Source organism: Emydura macquarii, unplaced genomic scaffold (assembly GCF_026122565.2).
Source record: "Emydura macquarii macquarii isolate MOO-44397 ecotype Brisbane River unplaced genomic scaffold, CSIRO-AGI_Emac_v2 contig_2948, whole genome shotgun sequence".
Classification (NCBI taxonomy): domain Eukaryota; kingdom Metazoa; phylum Chordata; order Testudines; family Chelidae; genus Emydura; species Emydura macquarii.
In genome coordinates, this window is record NW_027133085.1 from 4,155,438 (window position 1) to 4,180,098 (window position 24,661).

At 38.8% G+C, this 24,661-nt stretch overlaps 2 protein-coding genes across 7 annotated transcripts in view; one reads left to right on the plus strand and one right to left on the minus strand.

The window, feature by feature from the left end:
• The window catches only part of TRIP13 (thyroid hormone receptor interactor 13), a 44,818-nt gene extending 42,666 nt beyond the window's left edge, over nucleotides 1-2,152 (minus strand). For 3 of the 4 annotated variants that reach the window (XR_010924164.1, XM_067569919.1, XM_067569921.1), the window contains exon 1: nucleotides 1,597-1,736. The gene's annotated coding sequence lies outside the window, so the exon portion shown is untranslated. Of the gene's footprint in view, nucleotides 1-1,596; nucleotides 1,737-2,039 lie in introns of those variants that run through there. The other variant, XM_067569920.1, reaches the window with a different exon arrangement.
• Nucleotides 2,153-2,244: 92 nt separating this feature from the next.
• The window catches only part of BRD9 (bromodomain containing 9), a 34,929-nt gene continuing 12,512 nt past the window's right edge, over nucleotides 2,245-24,661 (plus strand). The window contains exons 1-9 of one of the 3 annotated variants that reach the window (XM_067569916.1): nucleotides 2,245-2,397; nucleotides 5,396-5,616; nucleotides 8,903-9,035; nucleotides 11,293-11,353; nucleotides 12,326-12,470; nucleotides 15,875-15,985; nucleotides 16,698-16,873; nucleotides 19,610-19,742; nucleotides 22,154-22,229. In XM_067569916.1, the coding sequence (XP_067426017.1) occupies nucleotides 2,322-2,397; nucleotides 5,396-5,616; nucleotides 8,903-9,035; nucleotides 11,293-11,353; nucleotides 12,326-12,470; nucleotides 15,875-15,985; nucleotides 16,698-16,873; nucleotides 19,610-19,742; nucleotides 22,154-22,229 (1,132 nt within the window). In that variant the 5' untranslated portion in view covers nucleotides 2,245-2,321. The remainder of the gene's footprint in view (nucleotides 2,398-5,395; nucleotides 5,617-8,902; nucleotides 9,036-11,292; nucleotides 11,354-12,325; nucleotides 12,471-15,874; nucleotides 15,986-16,697; nucleotides 16,874-19,609; nucleotides 19,743-22,153; nucleotides 22,230-24,661) is intronic. The other 2 variants (XM_067569917.1, XM_067569918.1) reach the window with 2 other exon arrangements.

Genomic DNA, 24,661 nt, shown 5'->3' on the forward strand with positions numbered 1-24,661 from the left:
GACCAGTTACCACAACATTCCTCACAACGCTCATATGAGTTAAATAGTTTTACCCCCCATTATTATATGGAATAGATTTTACAGATTGGGAAATCAGTACAAAATGTAAGCAACTACCCAAAGATCACACAGCAAGTCAGTGGTACAGCAGGGAAACTCAGCTTTTTTCAGTCCTCCATTGTTCTGGTCTATAATTTATGCACAAACAACAGGGTGGATTGATTTAAATCACTGATTTAAATCACTAACTTTAATTCAAATCACAAATCAGGAAATCTTGATTTAAGTAATTTATCTTTATTTGTACTTTTCCATTAAAAAAGGTTCACTTCTGACTATTGAAACACATTGATTTGCTACTAAACACCCAAGAACCAAATGTGGTACTTTTTTTTTTTTTTTGGCTAACCAGGAGACTACATCATATGTACACAGACTAATGTAAGCAACTATGTAACTTAATATACATTTATTTAGACTCTTAATTTGTATGTTTTTATTATTAGAAAATGGTGAATAAAGCATTTCTTATTTAGTAGATCATTTTTTACTTGGGATTTCTGCCAAGCTGCATTCAGATGGACCTTGGAGTCCAATCAGTGTACAAACAGCATTTTAAAATATGTTTATATTAGTTAAGACTACTGTAAGTGTGCTGGATATACAAGAACAATTTATTACAATGTTTTGCATTTAAAACTAACTAATTATTAAACAAAGAAAGTATGAGCCTTAGTAGGTGAATTGACAGATTGATTCTGGTCACCACATGCCAGATTTTCCAAGGTATTTAAGTACCTAAAGATGCACATAGCCACTTTAAAAAAAAAAAAAACCTCACTACACACCTATCTGCATGTTTAGACACCTAAATACCTTGGAAAATCAGGACTTCAGGCTTTTAGAATTAGTAGATCTCATCCTCTCCCACCCGGTTTTTATGAATAGGTTGAAAGAGCTTTCCTGCTTTTTCAACTCCCAGTTTCTCAACTTTGAATGAACTAGTCCAAAAGAAGAAAATATTCCCTGTGCACTTGCAAGCTAAATTGAAGTAATTAAGCCAACAATTTTTCTGCATAACAGAAACTGAAAATCCTTAGACATGGAAAAATGTAAATACCAACATCGAACATAAACATAGAGCATCAATTGAACTCAAAAGTTAGAGATGTTTGCCGTGTTCTGTATATAATTAAAAAGCAGCATCCTATAACTCATTAGAATTTATGTATTGATTTCAATGATTTAATTGCTTACAATAAGCTTAGGCCTTCACCTAAGCTGCATTTTAAACTTCAACTTTAAATGGAGGTATTTTTAAAAGGAAAAACATAAATATGGCAATTTAAAAAAAAAAAAGTTATCAATTTTTATCTACACAGACAAGCAGTGTCCTTGGTCAGGCTCATTAACTACCGGCAGCTTCTTCGGAGACAGAAGCTGATCCCACTTTTGAAAGGGGAAATATCCTGCCCCACCCAGCAGCTGTCCCTGAAGCACATCATGACTGTGCTCCTACTCAGAGCAGCCCCTACCCAGTCCAACCACCAGATCTGGCAAGAGGGATCCTGGGACTGGCCAGTCTTCACATCTCACCTTAACGGACTGCCCGTGAAGGCCAGGAAGTTGATCCCTTCGGCTTGATCTGCATTAAGGGGAAAAAGGTGATTGGTGAACGGGTCTGCCTGCCTGCTGCGAACAGGACCATGCGTGCACGTAGCCAGCCCGTGGCAAAGCTGGCCTACACGTCACACTTCCACCCGCTTTTATAGCGACTGCGGTGCGGGCTGAGGTTTGCATTCAAGCCGTTACAGCAGCGCGGGCGCACGGACAACAGCGCAGGGCCGCTACGCTTCTCCACCATCGAGCAGGGTCAGCTCCCCGCTGGGGAGAGCGGCACCCGGCCGGCACACCGCCAAACCCCCGCAACCGCCGCCGGGCCCGGGCCGCGGACTCGTCACGCCTTCACCTGGCAGAGAGGAAACCCAGCGCAGAGAGCCCGAGGGCCCGTCTCTTCCCCCCCTCCCCCACTCACTCACCGCTTCACACGGGCCGCCACCGAAGGGGGGGGAGGGGCACGGGGGGAACCGAGCTGCTCGCGCACAACCGCAGCTACTGGCTGGGCCGGCGCCGTGGCTAATTTCGAAAAACGCGGGAGGGAGCCCCCCCCCCGGAAGTCCCTCCTCTTCCCGGCCGTCGCCCGGAAGTGCATCATATCCGGTCTCGTCGTTTCCGGTGGGGGGGAGGGGTCCGAGCGGCCGGCGGTGACTGAGCGTCTCGCAGGCGGTGACTGAGTCTCCAGCTGCCGCGGCGGCGGCGCCATGGGCAAGAAGCACAAGAAGCACAAGACGGAGAAGGCGGAATGGCGATCGGCCGCCGCCCCACCCACCTACGGCGGTGAGCGCCGCCTCCTTGGCCCGCGGGTCCGGCGACGGGGGCTCACGGTGCCTGTCTTGTGGCGGGGCTGAGACCCGGGCTTCCTCCGCTGCTGCTGCTGCTGCTGCCCCCCGCCTTACCGCCCCCCCTGCCCCGCCCCCGGCGTATACGGAGCCCGGGGCCAGCCGGCGTTGCTGCTGTCGCTCGCCCCTCGCTGCGCTGAGGCTGGCCCTGCTGCTCGGCGGGGGAGGTTTGGATCTGAAACAGACTGGCAGAAATCGGCCAGATGAAGAGAAGTAGCTGAAGTGCGGGCTAGAGACCCCAGCGCTAGCCCCGAGCCCAGCTAAGGCGTCAGGCAGGCAGGACACGCACTAGGCAGGCAGGCGATGGGTGTCTGCTTAGCTAAAACCTTCCACATGTGCGTCAGGGAGAGAAGAGAGAGCCTGCAAGGCCCTGTGGAGTCAGTGGGTCTCTGCATAGTCCTATAGCAACAGAGCCTAGCACCACATTCACGCACTCCATGCAATGTCTGCAATCTTTCCTCAGCCGCCTTCTCTCTCTCTGACATCCTGGGATCAACATGGTTACGGTGCTGCAAAGTACAGTCTTTGTGTCACTGTTTCCTTCTGTGCTTGATCTTGATGCACGAGGGAGCTGATGAGCTACGCGTACCTGTCAGCGAGAGACTAGTTTCCCATATAATAGTTGAACCTTAATATATAAAGGAAAAGGATGATAGAGCCTGAAGAAAGGATTGGGTGGCATTATTCAGGGTGGATCAATTGGGTGGGTCGATTTAAATCACCAATTTTAATTATTTAAATCAGTAAGCAGGAAGCCTTCATTTAAATCATCTGTTTTAATTGTGGTTTTGCATTAGTACTTCTTAGTTATTTTTCTAAAGAAATGTTGATTTTCATGTTGGTTGGTAGTCATAAAAACATATTGATATATACAGCTAAAATACCTCTGCGCTATAATTGGTACTTCATTTTACTATCTAGGACAATATGCCACATATATACACACTTAAGCAAAACTGTAGCTTAACATTTAATCAGCTTCTTAATTTTTACACTTTTTCTATTAGAAAATGGTGAATGTTGCATTTCTTATTTACTAAATTAATTTTTTCCTTTGATTTGTGACAAGTGCTTTTGGAATGTATATTGGAATTCATTTAAAAATGCACAAATCCTGCATTTTATTTTTTTACATTAATTTTTAACATGATCTTAAATGAGCTAAATATATAAGAATTATTTTTATTAAAACATATTTTGCATTTAACACTGATTTAATAAACAAAGTAATGAGTAAATTTACCTGATTGGTCACCAGGTTCTTCAAGATTTTAGAAGTAAGGCCTGGTCTACACTAGAAAATTAGATTGGTTAAACTACGTCAGTCGGGTATGAAAAATCCACATGTAGACAAATGTAAATAGCTCTAGGGGATGGAATAATTCTTTTGTCGATACCGCCTCTCAGAAAGGTGGATTACTTACACTGAAGGAAGAACCCCTTCTATCTGCATAGGTAGTGTCTACACTGAAATGCTACAGTGGTGTGGCTGCAACAACACATCTGTGCTGCTGTCGTGTTTTAAGTGTAGATAAGCCTTAATAGATCTCTTCTCACACCTAGCTTTTTTCATAGGTTGAAAGAGGAAAACAAGCTTTCCTGCTTCAATTCCCAGGTGGTTTCTTAAGTTTGCGTGAACTAGTCATTGAACTGAACTAGCTGAATAAACTGAAATGAAACTATTCTTTCAGCACTTGCAGAAAAGGATATTTGCTGCCAAAAGCAAGTTTAGCACTTCAGAGTCTGGTTCCAGGTGCTTAGTCAATAATTTCCACCAGTTCAGTCATTCAACTTTCTTTAAAACATTGGCAGCAAACACGTACTGCCTAATATTAATTGTATTTAATTTTAAATTAATAGTGTTGTAGTAAGTTTAGGCCTTAATATAGATTATAGTTTCAAATTTAATTTTAAATAAGTTTATTTTTAAAACCCAAAATATTTTATTTAAATAAGTCTTGTTTTTTTAATATTTAAAAAATCATCTATTTCCATTAGTGCAAAACAAAACATTTCATAAAAGTTAGTTATGATTATGTGCAGTTCAAGAGAAGATGTACCATTGAACACAATCATAAAAACTCTGGAATGCACAAGCTAAGGATATATAAACTATTTTGACACCAGTCTTTTCTATCCAGCTCTCTCACGTGTTATTAAACTGAAGCATGCACATTTCTGCTGTCTTGCGTTTCTTTAAGACTGTGAATTGAATTAATCTGATGAAGCAAATTACAGTACAGTTTACAGTCTCGGGTTCATTCTTTAAAAATATTTACAATTCTTTTGGCCTCACATGAACATAATTTATTTGTTAGAAAGTTATAATCTATAGGACAGGCATTTGTAGCTAAAAAAGAATAATGAAATGTTGGCTGTTTAGTAGAGCAAGAGGAAGTTTCTTAAGCAAATAGTCCAAATGCTGATAAGAAAAAAACAAACCCCACAATCTATGTAAATAGTTGCCACATTTGTTTTTAATATAAACAATTATAAAAGATTGATTTAATTTCTTGTCAGACAGTTAATTGTGGGGATTCTTAGTTTAGAAACGGTTAAATTCCTGATCGTGCAAACGTTTATACCTGGGCTTTCCCTTACTCGGGTGAGTAAAGTTTTGCACGTGTGAATATATTTGCAGGATTGGTACCCAAATGGACAAAGTTTCTGATGTTTTCTATAACACAGTAGATTATTTTCTTGTTTAATAAGGATTCATGAAAAATCACAAAGTGAAATGTTAAAGAGACCAACATTGTTGTCTCTTTAGTACCATTGTCAGATCTGTCAGTTTAGGGTTTTTCTTTTAATACTCCTTCATATACATTTCACAGTAATTACACTTGTTTGTAAATGGAATTTTCTGTAAAAGGATATTGTCTGACAACTTTCGTTTACCGTGTAATTTAATAAATTTTTACTATGCTTTAATTTAGATTATGTGGATAAGCCCCTGGAAAAGCCATTGAAGCTGGTGCTTAAGGTTGGAGGAAGTGAGGTGACTGAACTCTCAGGATCAGGGCATGATTCAAGTTATTACGATGACAGGTCAGACCATGAGCGAGAGCGACACAAAGAAAAGAAGAAGAAAAAGAAAAAAAAGTCTGAGAAGGAAAAAGAAAAGCACCTTGATGACGAAGAGAGAAGGAAGAGAAAGGTAAACAATGGCTTGAGAATTCAGGGGTAAAAATGTTTTCACATTTGCTTGTCATAGCTGAAAAGAGTCTGTGTTTCTTAAACTGAAATGTGATTTTCAATGTAAGATGCATTTGACTGAACTGCACAACTAAAATATAGCACTATTATTTCTTCTTTTCCACCACTCAAGGCAACGATGGTCCCTTTTTATATATTTTCATCTCACTCTTTTTAAAAAAAAAAAGTCCTTCTTTTGTTTCTTGGCCAAGTTTTCTGTTGTCTTAATAAACAAAAGTGAGGGTGATATTTCACCAAATTAAATGCATTTACAAGTTGGAGTAGGAGTAAATTTTATAATCACTAAGTCTCTAATTATGCAATGTTTTTAAATTTACTGTTATGAGTAGTCCTATTGAAGCCCTCTGCAACTGATGTAACTATTTTTAGTTCACTTGCCATAATCGTCTATGCCTTTTGTCACCTCCATGTTGGATGAGTTAATGTGACTATCTCTGAGGACCATTTCAATTGGTGCAGAATAAGTAAGGATAAGATTATGTCACGGAAGTCCTTCCAGAGACCTCTGTAACATTTTCCACTTCAGCCCTGGGGCAGCAGGGCTGGAGATGTAAGCTGGCAGGAGCCATGGAGCACTGAGCCACTGCAGGCAGTGGGGTCCCCCTGATGGCGGGAGCCCCAGAGCTCTCAGCCACTGAGAGTGGCAGGGAGACCCAAAGCTCTGAGCCACCATTCCTGAAGTTCCAAGCTGCTATGCGTGGTGGGGACCCTGCTGCTCGGAGCAAAAACGAGGGGATCACAGGTGGACCCTGGAGGGCTGAGCTGCAGGTCATGGTCTTCCATTAATTTTTGTTTATTGCCTCTGACCTGTCCCTGACTCTTTGTCATGGTTAATTTTAGTAAATCTTAACCTTAAGAATAAGGCCCTCTTGCTTAGCACAGTCTTGTGCAGGACACTTGTTACACCACTGATGCAGAGACTCCATTGTCTCTCTGTTAACACCTGAGGGCAATTCAAGATGTTTATTGAGTTACAAAGTCCTATATGTGGGCTTGGCAGAATTCAATTTTTTAAAATAATTTTGACAGATAATATCAATGTTTATTTTTCATCATTTTTTCAATATTTATTCATTCAAATTTTCACACTTGTGGGAAATTATGGGAGGGTTCAGACAATATTTAATGACAATAGACATTGAGATTCAAAAAGTTAAAGCTTTATAAACTATTAAAACACAAATTGTCAACATTACATGTCAAAATATACAAAGTAAGTATCCTTCTTAGAGTTTGATTTAAGTTCTCAAGCAGCATTTTTCTTTCTTTGTCTGTGTAAATTTAATTTATTATGGAAATATTTTTTGTTGATTTGTGTGATGAAATTGATATTTACAAACATTCACTGATTATTATTATTTTTTTTAAATCTAATCCTTCCAAGTATACCTGTATTGTTTGTGTCCTATGACTGCTGTTCTTCCTGTTCTTAGCCAAAATATGTGAAGTGATCAACTAACAGTCCCTAGATTTAACTATCTGGTAGCCTCTGTAAGAGTATCTTGATGTTCCCTGAGACAACAGGAAGGGGTGTCTTCTTACAATTTGTGAAACATCTGTGTGCTCCTCGTATGTATGTACGTGTGTATATATGTGTGTGTGTATAAGGTATTCATATGATAATTTGCAGAACAAGGTAATAAATGATTTTATTATAAATCTTTTGCTGTCACCTACTAATCAGTTTCCATGTCAGATTGTCTACATTGGAAAATGTTGCAGTTTTAAAATTTGATATCTTGGAGTTAGAAACAGGTGCTTTATTACATTGAGAAGGGGAGAGACTCAGCTTCTGAACTGAGCCCAGCATGTGATTCTTGTCCTGACATGTCAGACTTCAAAACTAACATTCTTAGGTGTAGAAAAGCTATTTTAGATCATATTTAAAGGTTTCTGTGGCTCCTTTTGAGACCTGCACAGATACCCTTGTTAACTAAGGCACTTGGCTTTACTATAAGAAGAGGGTTTAAAAAAAAGGCTTATAAAATTTTGTAAAATGCCCTAAGGCATTCCTAAAATAGCTCTTTTATAATATACATAAAATCCATGGTTTGGTGTGATATATATATTTTATTGACCCTCATTTGCAATAACCTGCATTTATCACTTGTTTCTTTGCTAGTAGTAAATAATGTGACTTTCCCAGACTTGTGCTACTGAAAGCTGTACATGTTATACAAGATAAAACTGTCCTGTATTCCATAAACAGGTGTGAAGGTAGTGACATCTGTAGTTACGGAGTGTCTAAGCATTCTTTTATTTACTAATAACTTTCTGAATCTTTCACCTTTCAGTTCTCTGGAAAGTTTGTTCAGAAATGGTTACCTAGAAAAAATTCTTATAGGGCCTTCATCACTGTAAAAAAGTATGGTATCCTATGATGCTGGTATCCTATGATGATTTTTTTTTTTTTTTTTTTAACTTTGCTAAGTTCTGATTTTCAAACCTTCATAATTGGCAGATGTGCAGTAGTCTAAAATGATAGAACCTTTAACAGTCATATCTCCAAATGGTGTAAATGAAAGAAGCCTGCACAGAGCACGCCGGAGTAAGCACTGTAATAAAAAATGGAGTGAGGCCGCCTAATTCAATACAACATTGCTCAGGAGTTATGGAGGCTCCAATCTTGCAAAGTGTTTGTAGTTGCTCTACTGTGGAGTTTGAGTTGGTATACTTAGAAGACAGCATGCACTGGGGTTATTTCCTGCACCATACAGTAAATGTTCAGTGAACAAGGCAAAGCTACGTGCTTCTTGCTTCATCTTTTAGTTACTGTGAATGATGTATCACAGCTGACCAGTTAGGGCTTACAGAAGTTGACTGTTAATGGTGCTCTTTCATTGTGCAATTATTTGTAAACATGCTTAATGGCCGTTTTTTCAGCAGAAGCAAAGTAACTAGCAACAAAAAAAGTAGCTGAATAAATACAGAAAGGGAAGTGATTTGCAAACAGATGATGTAAATAACAGAAATCATTTTAAAGAAAGTATGTGTAAAGTTATGCTTTAAATCATAATTGTCCATTGTACTTTTCTGCACTAGGAGTGTGATGCATTTCTTGGAGAAATTGTATATTTGTCTTTCAATTTCTTGACTTTCATTGGTGTCACTTGGATATGTAGCGTTATTTTTTTTTAAAAAGTTTTTGTATGAGAATATTTTATCTGAACCAGAACTGCGCTTTGTGAATATCTTCTGTTAAATATCTCCTATATTTGCCATATTAGGAAGAAAAGAAGAGAAAGCGGGAGAAAGAACAGTGTGACACTGAAGGAGAAACTGATGACTTTGATCCTGGGAAAAAAGTGGAAGTTGAGCCACCTCCAGATCGCCCAGTCAGAGCTTGCAGAACTCAGCCTGGTAAGTAATCAAACCAAGGTATATGGGAAACTTGGAAAATTAAATTTCCTAGGATTTTCTTTAAAATTTTCCATAATAGAGCATTAAAATAATACTTCTGATAATATACCAGGATATTAAACTTTCAAATAGTGTGTGGAGATTTCTGCTGAAGTCCCTGGATTTCAGCAAACTTTTCCAGGTTGGAAAGATCCTGTATGAAAAGCAGTTATTCCTCTTAATACTCTTGGGGCTTGATAGGTATGTTCCCAGGTGCCAGTTTAAAAATTTATTTCCATTAGTTCTTCACAAGTTCAGATCTGAGTGTGAGTTTACCTGTTTGAAGTATAAAAATAATACTGTCATTTCTGTATTGCTGTCTACAGCATGAGCAACGGGACACAGTGAATTGCAGCTACATGTAATTATTTTGATTGATTGAACATGTAAAGGACATCTGTGCCTTTCTCCAGCTTCCTGATATGACATTAAATATAACCTATAATAATAAAAATGCAAAAAGAAGCAAAAGAGCAACAGATCCCCCACAAAAACAGTGATTCAGCAGAAAATATAACAAAATCCCTGTCCTTAAGCTCTTCCCAAGCCCCCTCTTCCACTTCTACACCATACCCTTCCCTTAGTGTCCTGTTTAAAAATTGGTCTTGCCCTAAATGTCAGAAAATCACACTATTTTAGGCCAGTGAAGGAGCAAATCCACAAGCAAGGGAGAATGCAAACTCTTTTTCTAAACTGTCACACTTCAGCTCAAGCACCTGGCTGCTCTTATTTGTGGCAGGCTCTCAAGTACATAGATACTAAGTCATTAAGCTGTTGGTTTTGACTTGTAACACCTTAAAACCTTTTCCGGTGCCAACAAGCAGCCGGTGCATGTATCTGTAATGTGTATGTTTATCCCTTTTCACTTTACAAATTCCGTTAGTGCCTGGAGCCATTGCTCAGTATTAAGTTTAGATAATTTTTATAAGCCATTGTTTTCCTTAAATGCATTTAGACTTATAATTCTTTGAAATCCTTCATTAACAAAGATTTTCAGAACACAGGACTCTCACTCCTGACTACTTTCTGAGTACCTTGCTTAGTGCCACTTCCTTGAAAGATACTTCAGTAAATGTCTAACAGAAATCTGGACCTGTATGAAAATGATCAGGCTTCATTTCTATCTTCAGAAGATTAGAACGATGCTCATTGACATGGCAAACCAAAGATTGAAACAATAATTATCAACTAAACAAATCAATCTTGAGGAATTTGTACATTATGGTTGCACCTTAAATTGAGGGTTTGCGCCCACTGTCTGTCAGAATGGGTCATAATCCTAGGGGTAATTCACATTTACTGTCTCTGAACATATTGGGGCCTTGAAAGCCTGGCAAATTTGAAACAGATGACTGTGAAATGCATCTTACTCTTTTTCACTTGTCTGGGGATATGGATTCCCCAAGCATTTCATTTGTCCTTCCTGTTCTGGTTGAGGAGGGGAAGGGATTCTCTGTTATCCTGATAAGAAGTGGTCCTTAATCTGCTTTCCAGGAGATTTCAGGATATCGCTTGTTTAATTCTTGCAACTACTACATCTGCACACTCTCCTTGAAATGCACAACAGTTAAGAGATCAGCATGCACTTCATAGATTCATCTGTACAGTAATTAAAATATATCTGTGTCTCTAGCATCTGAGTTTTTTCTTTGTCTTTATTTAAAAAAAAATTAACCCAAACCTCAGGGAAACAAAATGCAAAAATTTTGTAAATACAGCATTAAGCACTGATAAAATGAAGACCGGAAATGCAGAAATCAGCACCTCTGCAGCAATATCTACGCAGTCAGGTTTCACATATGAAATCATCTTTTTCTTGTTAAATGGATGCCTCAATGTACTACTCATTGTTAAATACTTGCCATAAAATATGCAAGTTGTGTGTTATGGATGATTTAATATTGCTGTAGGCACCTTAGTTTATGTATTTCTCTATTACTTCTATGCTGCATGAACATTTCTCCTTTAATATAATTAAATAACTCTAACATATAAGGAAATAAAGCTGAAAGCATGTTTTTTGCATATCATGAATAGATTTATTGTATGTGCTTTTGCTGCCCTTGAAATCAATGGCTTATTGGCTGCTGGAGCGAGTTTGCACCCAGGGCTATGTATTAAAGACTCATTTTAGGTATGAAACATGAATTTGAGAAGCAAGTATATACTTTCATTCAACTGCATTTTTATAAATATTTTTCACACTCTCAAATTGCAGCTGAAAATGAGAGCACACCCATCCAACAATTATTAGAGCATTTCCTTCGCCAGCTGCAAAGGTAGGTCTGCATATTATACAGTCAGCTATGTAGATGGTAACTGACGCTCATTAAGATGTTGTTTGCTCATTAACCTTCTAGTTTGGTCTTCATTTTTGGATGAATCATTTCAGACTGATTTATAATTTGGTTTTCCATCATTGCTACCATATTGGACTCAGTAATGGAAACTATTCAAGATTAATTATATTTAGAAAAGAACAGAACTCCTAGTTCCTAATCATTAGTAACTTGATTTTTGATAATATAGTTCCCTTTTTGTACATTAATTACTTATTTTTGTTAATTGGAAATCAATCACAGACTTTTGTTCCACAAAATGGAATAATCTCTAGTAAAATCTTACGGTTTATTCTCTGTCTGTCTGATTGAAATAAAAGTTCATAATTGATTAGCTGTTAAATCATTAGTTGGGGGAGGTTTTTTAATTTTATAGTTTTTTGTAAGTGTACTCCACTCCACTCAGTGTACTAGTAGAACATATTTTTTCTTGCTTTGTAATAAAATTAAATTAAATTAAATTTGAGACTACTACTAATCTATTAATTTGAAAACTAGTTAAATCAGGAACCACTCTAAATTGACTGCTTTTATAGAAAGAAAAAAAATCCTAATAAAAAAGATGAAAACAAGTGTTAATCCTACAAAATGCTCAGTGCCCATAATTTCCACTGATCTTTTGCTGTTTAAGGGAAACTAATACAAGTGTAAATACAGAATGCGTATCAGTAAATCAATAAACCAACAATGAATTTCAAGCACTGATTTTATAAATAAAAATGTTCCAAAACACACTAAATATTCTGAAATCAAGTAAAAATTCTCTATCACATATCAGGAGGTGGCTTTAGAGACTTTTTTTTTTTTTAAAGGCAACTGCTGTTAGTTAATGACATAAAAGGCTATGTTATAAGGAGCAGTGATCATTTTGTTTCCTAGCATAATTATACATATTTTTTATTCCATTTTTAGGAAAGATCCTCATGGGTTTTTTGCTTTTCCAGTCACGGATGCCATTGCTCCTGGATATTCCATGATAATAAAACATCCCATGGATTTTGGCACTATGAAGGACAAAATAGCAGCAAATGAGTATAAATCAGTCACTGAATTCAAGGTGAATTGATAAGATTTGGTTTATTTCAAAACATTTTCAATAAAAAAAACTTTAATTTGAGTCAGTTTTTTAGGTGAAATTGGTTCACGTTAGTCAGGCTTCTAACGTGATTCACTCATTAATAATTTATCACACTTCTACATCCTGTTGGTCCGAGTGGAATTTTACTGTATACTCTATATATCTGTCCTGCTGTCCTAGGGCAACTGCTAAGATTATTGCCATGAATGTGTACTATCAATGAACTTACTGTGCTATGGAATTCAGTGCTACAAGGACGTAACACTCAGAATAGCAGTACTAGAGGGACTCGTCATTTTAGAGGACGTCTAGATTTAAACAACTCATCCAGATAGATCACGAGTGACCAAAAGATGGTGATGCCCTTTGAGGCACTTTGGCTTATGTTAAATGATGATAATGTTCTATGATACAAATGAAATAAAATGTGCTGTATGTGGAAACTTCAGCTCAGCTTTAACTAGAGAGCTGCTATTAGCATCTCAATAATTCTTTGGCAGATACTTTGTATAAGATAAACTAAAATTAGAATTATTCTTTATCTTTTTGTATGGCTAGTGTTTTGTTCTTCAATTATTGCCTTTTCCAAGTGATTGAATATCCTTGTTCATAAGGTGGTATAGGTGTATTTTTAGAACCTAACAGAGGTTGGTGGTGTTGCTGTTGAGTAGTTTTGTTCCTTTCTTTGAGGTATAACACAGTGGTATTGGGCAAACAATTCCTTGTCTTTCCCAAAGGTGCTCTCATGCAGGGTTGCTCAAGTATTCTCTTTTGTCTCCCTTGTTCAGTGGAAGTATGAGGCTATTATGGGAGTTGGTAAGAAAGGTCTGGGTTGCAGTGTCTTCAGTATACTAACACCCACCTTTTGCAACTCCACTGCTTCATTGGAATGACCTATTCAGCATCTTAACAGCAAGGGTTGGTGGGAGTTGGGAGGCTGTTTCAACACAGGCAAGATTGAAGTAATGGTTGTAAACGGGGAAGCCACCTAAGAAATACTGATAATTATATTATCACCTCAATTAACAGGGTTATTTATCATTTGGTTCCAAAGTCTTCCTCTGGGTTTCTTTTTGAAGCTCCAGTTTCTACTGGCTATCCTGGGAGCAGAAGTTGCCAAGTATCTCATTGTCTGTACTTGGCAAAGTGTTTGCATCCTTTTCTTTCAGGTGTGGTTTTCACCACTGTTGTTCATATTTCGTTACCTCAGTGTTGTTGCAGTACATTCTATATTCCTTAAGGGTGTGTCCCACATGGAAACTGTAGCTGGTACAAAATGTGATGGTCCTGTTAAGTTTACAGAAACACATTACATCAGTATTCTATGATAAGCATTGACTGCTGTTTGATTTTGAGATGAAGTTTGAGCTGTTGTTTTTTACCAATAAAGCCATAAATGTTCATTCTAGTTCTGTTTATACAGGAGTTGAACCTTCACTGCTGCTACACCAGTTATGATTATCTGAGGTATTTGACATGAATAAATATTTCTGTGTAAGAAAAGGCATTCAGAAACATATGCTGCCACTAAGGAAAGAGAATGGGTGAGGGGACCTGCTATAGTTGTGCTGCCAAGGAGTGGAGTTTATTCCAAGGCTGGTAGTTTAGGAAAAGATGTTTGTCCTCCTCCCCATAGAGCTCTTCAGAAGCAGTCATGTCACATGCAGTTCACACCCCTTACCTTGATTGCTCCTTCACTCATGTGCCCTTGTTTAGTTCCCAATTTCTGTCCCTCAAGTTGTCTTTTTAATTGAAGAGGCAACAGGTAAATCATTTAACCACAAGTAGTCAGAGCAGCTGTGACTGTGCCCCTCTGCTTCTTCAGCAGATGGCTTCTCCCCAAGAATAAGCAGCACTTTTTCGATCCCTGCTTTGAACCTGGAAATTAAGAAAAAATAGATTTATTGTAATTTAAAGAATTTCTTCTAAGATTAGAATCTAGTTAGGAGTTTAGGTCCAGATTTTCAAAGGTCTTGACATGTAAAGATGCGGTTAAGTGCTTTTCAAATCCCAGTAGGTGCCTAATTCAATTGACAGGCACCTAGGAGCTTTTTAAAATACCACTAGGTACCAATCTGCACCTTTAAGTGCCTAAAGACCTTTCAGAATCTAGCCCTGAATCTATAAACCTCTAAGAGCTTGTTTTTCAAAAAGGCACATAAATTTCCTGCACAAAAATGCACGCACAGATGACCAAGAAATTGATTTGCATGTGCAGCTACCCAGTTTGTGTGCAGAGATTAATTCAAATCTAATTGTTAGAACAGCCACCCTTTAAATATTTGAAGTGTTCCTGGGAGTTACAGCTACCTTTGGGAACCAGTGCTGTCAAGCTAGCACAGATTTAATGTGTCCCGATCTAATTTAATGAAGGCCAAGGGACTTCAGTGAACTTCTGAAACTTTCATATCCATTTCAAGTCTACAGAGGAATTTTTTTAAATAGTTCATGGATCTCATGTAAAACTGCTAATAATACTTTCCACTGGGTTATTCTGAGACAGTAATAATGGTGTTCTTTTTTTAATGTGTATGGAAAGGAATTGCACACTTAAACGGCTTCACCAATTTACATCAGAATATTGCTCTCTTACTGATGCCTGTAGAGAAGTCCAGTTGTAAGATGTAGCAGATTTTAAAGGTGACGTGCAAAGCAAAAGAAGAAAAACATGTTTGTGCCTTTTTTCCTTCTTTTATTTGTATGTAGAAAGGAGGTCTGAAAGGTAGTTTCAAAAATGCTTTTTATTTTATAAATTCTCTTGTTTTGTACCGTTTCTTTTGAGACACCATAGAACTGGAATACTAATGTCAGAGATGTCATTGCAATTAAACCAGAATGACAGAAGTGATTTTTATTCAGGCTGTTTTAAAATTTCTTGTCCTCTGCTTTTTTAACAACGCTTTAATTTGAAGTTCGAATAAATGATTGATAGGGAAAAAATATTCTTTAAAGATACAGAACCAAAAAACCTTCAGTTAAGGAATGAGGGGGCTCACAATACAGATCTGAGACTACTCCGTCCCTCCAATTAATCCTCCTGCAAAATCAAGGAAAACTAGACTGGATATTCCAGCTACTTCTGAGGTTAAAAAACTAACAGGGAAAAAGTTGTTTGCACAAAATAAATAAATAAAACTTAACCTTTCAAGATTTCACTAAACATCATAAGGAAGCAAAAAAGGCACCCACTCTTTGCAAGTCACTTATGCTTTTGACTCATGTTCATTTAATGTCCATCAATACTAATGGTGTTCTCAAAATGTCTTTGCATTGAACGCTTCTTTTGTGACTGTTTTCACAGGATGTTATCTGGAGCTCTCTTTATGTTCAATTGTTGAAGGAGTTATGAAGTTTTAGCAACTCTTTTGTTTTGTATTTTTCAGGCAGATTTTAAACTGATGTGTGATAATGCAATGACGTACAACAGACCAGATACTGTGTACTACAAGCTAGCGAAGAAGATACTCCACACAGGCTTTAAGATGATGAGCAAAGTAAGAGATCTATTAAAAACAAAAAGCAGAAAAGATTTGTTGAACTTAGGAGGACTGTAGTGAGTCATAGTGATAAACCTTACTTCATCCATCTGTCATTAATTATAGCGGTGCCCATCAGTGCTGCTATATTTAAGGGCTTGTCGGCATTTCCATTATAAACCCCCTTTCTTTTAGGGCCTGATTGTGCACCACTGGAGTCAGTGGGCGCTTTACCACTGACTTCAATCGGAGCAGAAACGGCCTAAATCTATATAACCCAACTATAAAAATTTGTTTCAGGCTGAAACCTTGGACAGAAGGTCTCACTCCAGAAACAGATGTTATTTACCATTGTGGTTTTTAAATGAGCTGAGCTCTTTTAAAAAGTTTTATGAATGTAAAAAGATAGTGGGCTTGTGGGATTTTTCCTATATCTGTTACTCTAATACTATTGTTTATAGACTACCTTGCATGTGTGTTGCAGTTCGATTATGGTAAGTCTATCTGTAAAATAGGTGGCTGTATCTGCATGTGTAGTTCTTATTTGTTTCTTGGTAGTCGAGCTGCAGAAATTCTGGTGCCATGCTACCATGACCAAATCATGTTGCATCACCATTGGACAATAGGAGCAAAATAAGGCCATGGCCATTCCCATCCCATCCCATTATCATAGCATCTTGGCTATGAGGGAAAGGTAAAGTCCCTGCCGCTCTGTCCTTTCTGATTCTAGGAACGGCTGTTAGCTTTGAAGCGCAGCATGTCGTTTATGCAGGACATGGATTTTTCTCAGCAGGCAGCTCTTTTGGGTGATGAAGACACAGCTGTTGAGGAACCTGTTCCTGAAGTCGTTCCTGTACAAGTAGAGACTGCCAAGAAATCCAAAAAGCCAAGTAAAGAAGTTATTAGGTAAAGGTCTTAATGGAAATGCATACTGCTTTGCAGCAGCTATTGTACACTCAATCACTGCAGCAGGCCAGGCTTGGGTAAGGAGTAGGAAGTAACTTGTTGCAGTTTTGTGTTAGTGTTACCATGAAATTTGCTCACGTAGTAGTTTTGCAGCTTGGTGATTCCAAATCTGTAACGAAACACATTGCTTCTAAGGATGAATATCCTTCCCTCTGCAAACTTACCTGACTTGACTGTTGATGAATAGACACAGATTTTTCTCCTCTTCTTTTATTTGTTCTAAAATTGAGATCTGAATTTATTTTAATGGTGGCTTACAGCCTCTTTCACCTGCATCACAACTGCAAATGTCTGTCACTTTTTATCACCACGTTTCCCAAAAATTCTTGAAGTTGCAGACTGAAGGTTTGTGTGTCAGGATACAAACATTTCAAACACGTTTTATGAGAGTTTTTTTTTTTCTTTTCCCTCTTGTTGTTTATAAAGGTCTTTTTACCAAAGGAAAATTGATTGACTATACAGGGAATACCATAAAACTGGCAATTTTGTCAAATGAGCCAAGAAAACACACTTTAAAAAAAAAAAAGTGAACTTTTTTGCAAACATCTTTCAGTTAAGATAATCTTACATATTGTAATTAGTAACTATATTAGGTCCAAGATTTCTGGTCAACTATTGCTTTTCTTCAAGCTTATGGTGCTCCTTTAAATACAAAAATCAATTTAGAATATAATCTGCCACAGAGTTTTTGTTTTTTTTTAACTGTCCTGGTGATTGACAGCTCTGGTAATCATCCTTAGTGGCTAATGGAAGAAGCAGGAGATTAATTTAACAGTTCTGCATGTGTGCGAGAGAAAGAGATGTGTGGGGTTAAAAACAGAACTTTTTTCCAGTGTTTGAATGTTTTCATTGACTGGAACTATTATAGTGGGAGAGCCATGTACAACAGTGTAAGTGCTGGTGCTTTTATTAATAAAACTGTAGTTTATTTTCCATGGGCTACTTGATGGAATTGAGGAGAATAATCTTGAAATAGGATTATCTTAATGGGATTATAGACTCGACATAATTTACATACAGAATAAGGAGGAGCACCTTCATTTATGTTTGTATAATGCCCAGCACAATAGGGTCCCAATTCTGATTAATTCTTACAGCTTCCATAGTATCTGAGGACCTCACACTCTTTAATGTTCTTATCCTCAAAACCCAGAAGGTGTGTTGTAGAGGAGGGCATTGAGTCTCCTGAGTCCCAGGATAATGACTTGACTGCTGAACTATCCTTCCTCTTGGTGCTCTACTATAGTATAAACTCACTAACTATGAAAAACCAGTTTCTAATTCCATCCAGGAGATCAGATTATGAGGGGATCTCAGTTGGTGTGGTTTGCCCCTTTCCTGGCCCCTGCAATATTTATATAACTCACTGGATCTTAATTACTTAGACTTGCAGCCATTTACCAACTTGCATTTTGCACAACAGGAAGGGCTTAATTGTGTACCATTAAAGTCAGTAGGAGTTCTTCTGCAATGAGAGCAGAACCAGAACCTAAAAGTATATGTTTGTACACCCATGACTCATGATAAAAAAGGGGAAGGGAACCATTTAGGTTTTTTTCCCCAATAGAATATTGTGAGGTAAAATTTTCAAAAAAGTTTTGAGTGACTTTGGAGTTTAAGTTACATTTTAAAAAGTAATTTAAGCATTTAGACTCTTAAGTGCCCAAGTCACTTTTGAAAATGTCAGCCATGGTCTTTATAACCTACTGATCGAGTTTCCTAAACAAAAGTATAGAAATTTGGCTCTCTCCAATGTTGAATGTGTCTGAGACCTAAGCTTTTGATGGTTTTAAACTATTGGTTAATGGGATAAAAATATTTTGCTCAAAATAATATGAACCCTGTGACCTTTTGCATTTTTTCTATAAATGTGACTTTTGCAATATTTGCCATTTACATATTACATCTGAATTTTGGACCACTCAGTTTAAAGGATTCTGTACTAATGTTAACTTGCATACTGAATGATTGGAAGGATCACAAAGGGAAAACAGATTGGTGTAAGTAGGCTGAAAGGAATATTAATGGAAAGAAGTCCAAGCACCATACATGCCACTTCAGAACTTGTTCATGGTGCCTAAAAACCTCATAATTCATAAGCCTCTTAGACCCAAAATTATTTTTGTAAAATGTATGTAATGTAGAGATGACACATTGTGTGAGTATCTTCACATCTTCCTCCACAACATTCCCTTTCTACACTTTTTTGCATTTATATATGAAGTAGCTCAAACTGTGTATTCTGTTCCATTAATGTATGGTTTGTGGTTCTTCCATTTGTATTTAGCTACTTGTAACTGTTTTAGTTATAAGGGTTCAACTGCAAGGTGAACATTAAAATTCACACTTGCCATCAGAAACAAGTGTGTGTGATTGGTGTTAATTAATATGACTCTGTTACTGACATTAGATATTTCACTTTTTTGTAGTAATATAAAAATGACTAAAAATCATAAAGGAAGTTGTTTTTTGTCTACTCCCAGTTATAGTTTCAGTACTTAGAAGTTATGGTAGGACTTTTATCACATGCAAGACTTAAATATTGGCCAATATTAAACCAATTGACACTATGAAGAAGACTAACGTTAGCTAGTAGTCACAAAACTCAGTTTGCTATTGTTTTGAAAATGGGTTTGGTTCCATTTTTATTTGAACAATCTGTACTCTTTGTTTTAGTTGCATATTTGAACCTGAAGGAAATGCATGCAGTCTAACAGACAGCACTGCAGAAGAACATGTCCTGGCCTTGGTGGAGCATGCAGCAGATGAAGCTCGAGACAGGATCAACAGATATCTACCAAACAGCAAGGTGTACATCATGGTCAAGTCTACCATTCTGATAGTGTCTGACTTGTAAATATTTGTCATGTCACAGGAAGTAGGTTCTATGGATATTAGTTACATTTTCAGAGTGTTGTGAAATCTCTGGCAAGTGAAATTCACCTTTTATGGAAGGCCAGCAACAGGACTATGTATCACTTAAGTCCTATTTATGCCATTTTATAAGGGTTTAAGTGAGTACATTTACAGGCTGCATAGTTGTCAACTGCATCGCTTGTGCATGGGCTGCCACTAAGGCCAGCATAAATGCTGAGTCTAGCCTTCTGACCTTGACATAGTTACCCCAGCCATTGGTGCGATGGGTGCGACAAGCTATTTTTTGGGTGGGGAGGGTGTGCTATTCAAAGTTGTACTGTGAGTTGTGTGCTGTAGGAAACAGCAAGCTGGGAAATTTTGGAGACTGGGGAATTCTCTGTTTGTATCAGTCATGAGCAGGTCCAGTCTTCCCTTGAGGCAGACATTGAGATTTATAACAACTGTGTTTAATTTTATCATGTGCAGAGTTAACACTGTAGTGAAGCTTGAATTTCATTTTCCATTCTACAACCCCCGCTCTCATATGTCACAAGATGACAGGAGTTCCTAGAGATTGCTTTAGCTGAAAAGGCTCAGGATGCATGTGCATCCCCTTCTCCTGTCCCAGTCCAGCTTGCTCCTTTTCATTTGGTGGTTGTTGCAAGGGAAAGGTATGCTGGAGAGCTTGGATGAGGGGGAATAGTTGGTTAACTTTAACTACTTAATTTCCTACAGCTATCTCCTTGACTGTTAAGAGGAATTGCAGTGAGCACAGTTGATTCAGCAAGCGGGAGAGGGGGAATGATGAGAGAAGCTTTAGTTTCCTACTGGACCCTCTGCTTCATTCCATAACTAGAAGGGCCTACTGGGAATTGAGACTCTTCTGGAAGCCTCCTTCAAACAAACCTTTGAAAAGCCACATGCAGCAGCAGTCAGGTGTGAAACAGCCAGCTGGCAAACTCTTTGAGAGGACTTGTTCATGCAGAATGTAACTGGTCGAGTAGAAGGAGGGATGAGCATGTGGAGAAGGAGTAAGTTGCTCCATTTGTGCAGCTTTTAAGACTCCAGCTTTAAGGCAGCCTGGTACAAATCCAGTGGCTGCAGCCAATGATGGCCCAGCCTCAAACCCTCTCCTGGTGTAGGTTGCTGCTCTTTTGTGACATGGAGGTATCATTCTTGTGCATTCCCCCTTCCAAATGTGCATCACCCATTTTATTGGTATTATGCATAATGTGCAATTTAATAAACTATTTAGTGATAATTTTCTTTGTGGCACTTCTTATTAAGAGAAGTGTCAAGTGCTTTAAGAAAGAAAATCATGAGCTAGAAAGAGCGGGAGATTGAATGAGAGACTTAAAGTAGCAGCAGCAGATAGGTTCCAAGTAGAAGAATGAAATAGCACACATCCCTCAGATATGGGGAAGGAGGCAGCTTTTTGGCCTTTTGGCTCAGATCAAGTATAGTAATTTAATTTCTGCTTTGCTCTGTCATCAGCATGTGATTGTATCTCTGCAAACCCTATCTATTAATCCTCTTCCTGATCATAGCTTGTCTTTAGACAGTCAGACATGTATGCTTTATTAGTCCTGATTTTCTGTTTATAGGTTTTTTCCCCTAAGGGCCTGATACAGCACCTCTGGATTCTGTAGAAATTGAATGAAATGAATGGTAAGGGAGCAGGAAGATATAATGTTCCAGGCACAGGATGGAGCAAATGTTGGAAAAACTTAAAAACAAGCAGTTCACACTGGATTCAGAAATAGATGTGGTGGAGGATGGGAGTGATGGTCTCGTTTACTGGAACAAAGAGCAGTCTAGTCTCGGCAGTGTGGACACATCGGGTGAAATCCTGGCTCCTATAGAGTCATTAGTAAAACTCCCATTGACTTCAGTGGGGCCAGGATTTCACTCTTAAACTTTAAAGAGAAGGGATTTAGAAAGCTTATGAAGGAGGGAGTTACATTTTCCTGCTGACTGTTAAAAATCCCTATTGCTAGAAAATGGAACCAATGAGATTGAGGTCCAGAATGAATATGGGATTTCTTGCCTTGGGAGCAAGTTTTAGGTCTGAGTTAAGAAGAATGACAAGGAATCAGATAAGGGACAAAGAATCATTTGTTCCAAACGAGGTCTTCAGTCCTTGAAACATTCATTAGAAGGAAGTTACCGTACAGCCAAAACCCTACCTTCCTTTTTATTGAAAAAGGACTAAACAATCACAGTATAAGAGTGGCCAAGTTCAGCTAGGAAATTTTTTCAAAGAAGCCTCTGTAAACTAAAATCTAAGTGTTTCACTTTGGATTGCTTTGAGCTATAACCATGAGTATAAAAGCCACTTCTTTATTCATATACTTCTATTTATAGATGGGTTATCTGAAAAAGAATGGAGATGGATCTTTATTATTCAGTGTGGTCAATTCTTCAGACCCAGAAGCAGAAGGTACGTGTTTTGTTTGTTTAAGGATGTATTTAATGGTAACTATGGTGTAACAGGGTAGCTGGCCCCTCAAATGAAATGGGGTCCAGCTCTTCTGTGCAGGTGCACCTTGGTTTGGTATGATGAGAGAAGGATGGGGCTGCCTCTGGGAGTTATAAATGAGACACAGCCCAAAGATAGGGGAGAGTTCAGAATCCATGGTCCGGAAAGGGGGAGAGAGCCAGAGTCCTGAGAGGACAGAGCTCAGAAGAAGAGCAGAGCTGGGTTGAGAGCTTCAGGAAGGGGGATGCCCCTGAAGGAGGGAGCTGTGAGAGTTCGCTGATGAGCAGTGGAGCCAGATCAGGATGCTGGTGAAAGCAAGAAGGCATTCAGAGGGGTCACCTGCAAACTTCCCCTGGACAGTGAGCTGTGGCCAGAGAGGGCTGAAGGTTGAGAGCAGCAAAGGGAGATTCCTGCTCACTCTCTGAGCTGGAGAGCTCAAGCTAGAGAGGGACGATGGCTGGGGAATGATGGAGGGGTGAGGCAACTGATTTCTCCAGGCAAAAGCTGGGACCATATTTGGGAAGGAAACGGTGGAGAAGCACCTCAGCTAGAGGTGCTGAGGTGAGAAATGATGAGAGATGCCAGAATCTTACCTGACTGGTGAGTTGTAGCAAGAGAGACGAGCTGTACCTGTACCTGAGGGGTGAGACACAGTGAGAGATGCTAAAGCTATGCTTGGTATGTTGATAGACTGTTGGGAGTTGAAAGAGTGAATGTATTGTTTGGACTGTACTGGGGAAATCTGGATTTTGGTTTTTGGACCTTTTATAGTAATTTAACCTGCAAAGGTCTATGCTCTGAAAGCTTGTGTGGAGTTACTGGGGAATCTAGGAAAAAGGGGAAACCGGGGCATCCTCCTGTGTCAGGCTATCACATAATGAAGAATGTGGGCCTCTGGGAAGATGGGGCACCGGAAGAGAGAAACCGAGGTGGACGTGGCTTTCAGGACCATCCTGAGGCTGTGGAGGGGTGCTCTGGAGGCAATCCACCTTTTGACATTTGGCAACATAAATCCTTAAAGCCTTGTGAGAAAGTCAGAAGATGGGTCTGACTTAGTCCTGTATGCACTTCAAAGATTTACTGGTATAGCTATGTTGGGTAGTGACTTAGTTAATCTTTCCTCATTGTAATTATCACCAAAAACTTCTGCTTACAGTAGTTTGGAGGGTTCTAGAATCTAGTATAATACGTATTGTACATCTTTGTGACACTATAAAGGAGAATCCCATTGTCCGGCTGTGCCGGAAGAAGGACAGAAGACACTGGATGTGGTTTAATTAGACTGCAGCTTTATTCCTAAAAGTCTGGGAGTACCCAGCAGATAGAATTGTACAAGTACAGGTAATTCCATGATCATTTACTTATAGCCAGGGGGCTGCCCCTTACTAATCCTGTCCCCAGCTAACCCACTGCTGGGACCTGGTCCCCACCCCCCAAATGAGGGTTAAATGAGGACTATAAAGTAGGGGGTTTCCCTGCCATACCAGTCATAGGAGCCCCAAACTCCTCCCACCCACCATTTCCACTCCTTTAAAGAATACCTCCTTTAAATCCTTTCCCACTCCATGTTATCTGATCACCATACCATTCCTTATGGAATAACTGCACTGGACGTCCACCCCAAGCTTACGTAATGAATTGTGACATCATTGCCTAACCTTTTATTTTTTGCCCACTAAGCTTCCCAGCCTGCTGTGGAAAAGGCAAAACAAACTTATCTTGGGCAATCAGGCAGTGAGGGAAAAATTCCTTCCCAGGCCGCCTCCCTCCCTAGCGTAATGCCCACTGGGGATCATGATGAAACTTGGCACTTTAACCACTTCTGAGGGTGGGAGGATGGGTGCTACTCAGCCTGGTCCAGGTAAAAGAGAGGGCTTTTACTACACAGATGTAGGCTTAAATAGAACACCCCCTTCCCCCCCCTGGTGACTGGAAGAGAGGTACCCATGCTGATCTGGTATGGAGCAGTCAGAGCTGGTAACTCTAGTAAATCTCTGGTTCTCTAGCCCTTAAAGGAGCAGCACATCTCTGACAAGCCATACAGAGTCCCACCACTTAATGTACAGTGAGGTCACTTTAAGTATAATAATATATTTTTCATTAATTATAGAAACAGTGCACATTCAAAATCACTTGTGCTGTCTGTTTCAGTGAAACAATTTTTATGCAACTTTAGCATAAAGAAAAGTCCGCATAAACACAGTTACAGTTTATACATTTCATTAATTCAGGATTCTAATTTATTCATTGGAGCCTCATCGTCTATAAACTTATTACTGTTTACATGATTCATTCTACAGGTTGTATTTTTTTTTTGAAGTATAAAAATCTTGAAGTATGATGTAATACCTTGCTGTTACAGTTCTTGTGGCTAGAGGGTGTGTTAAGAAGAT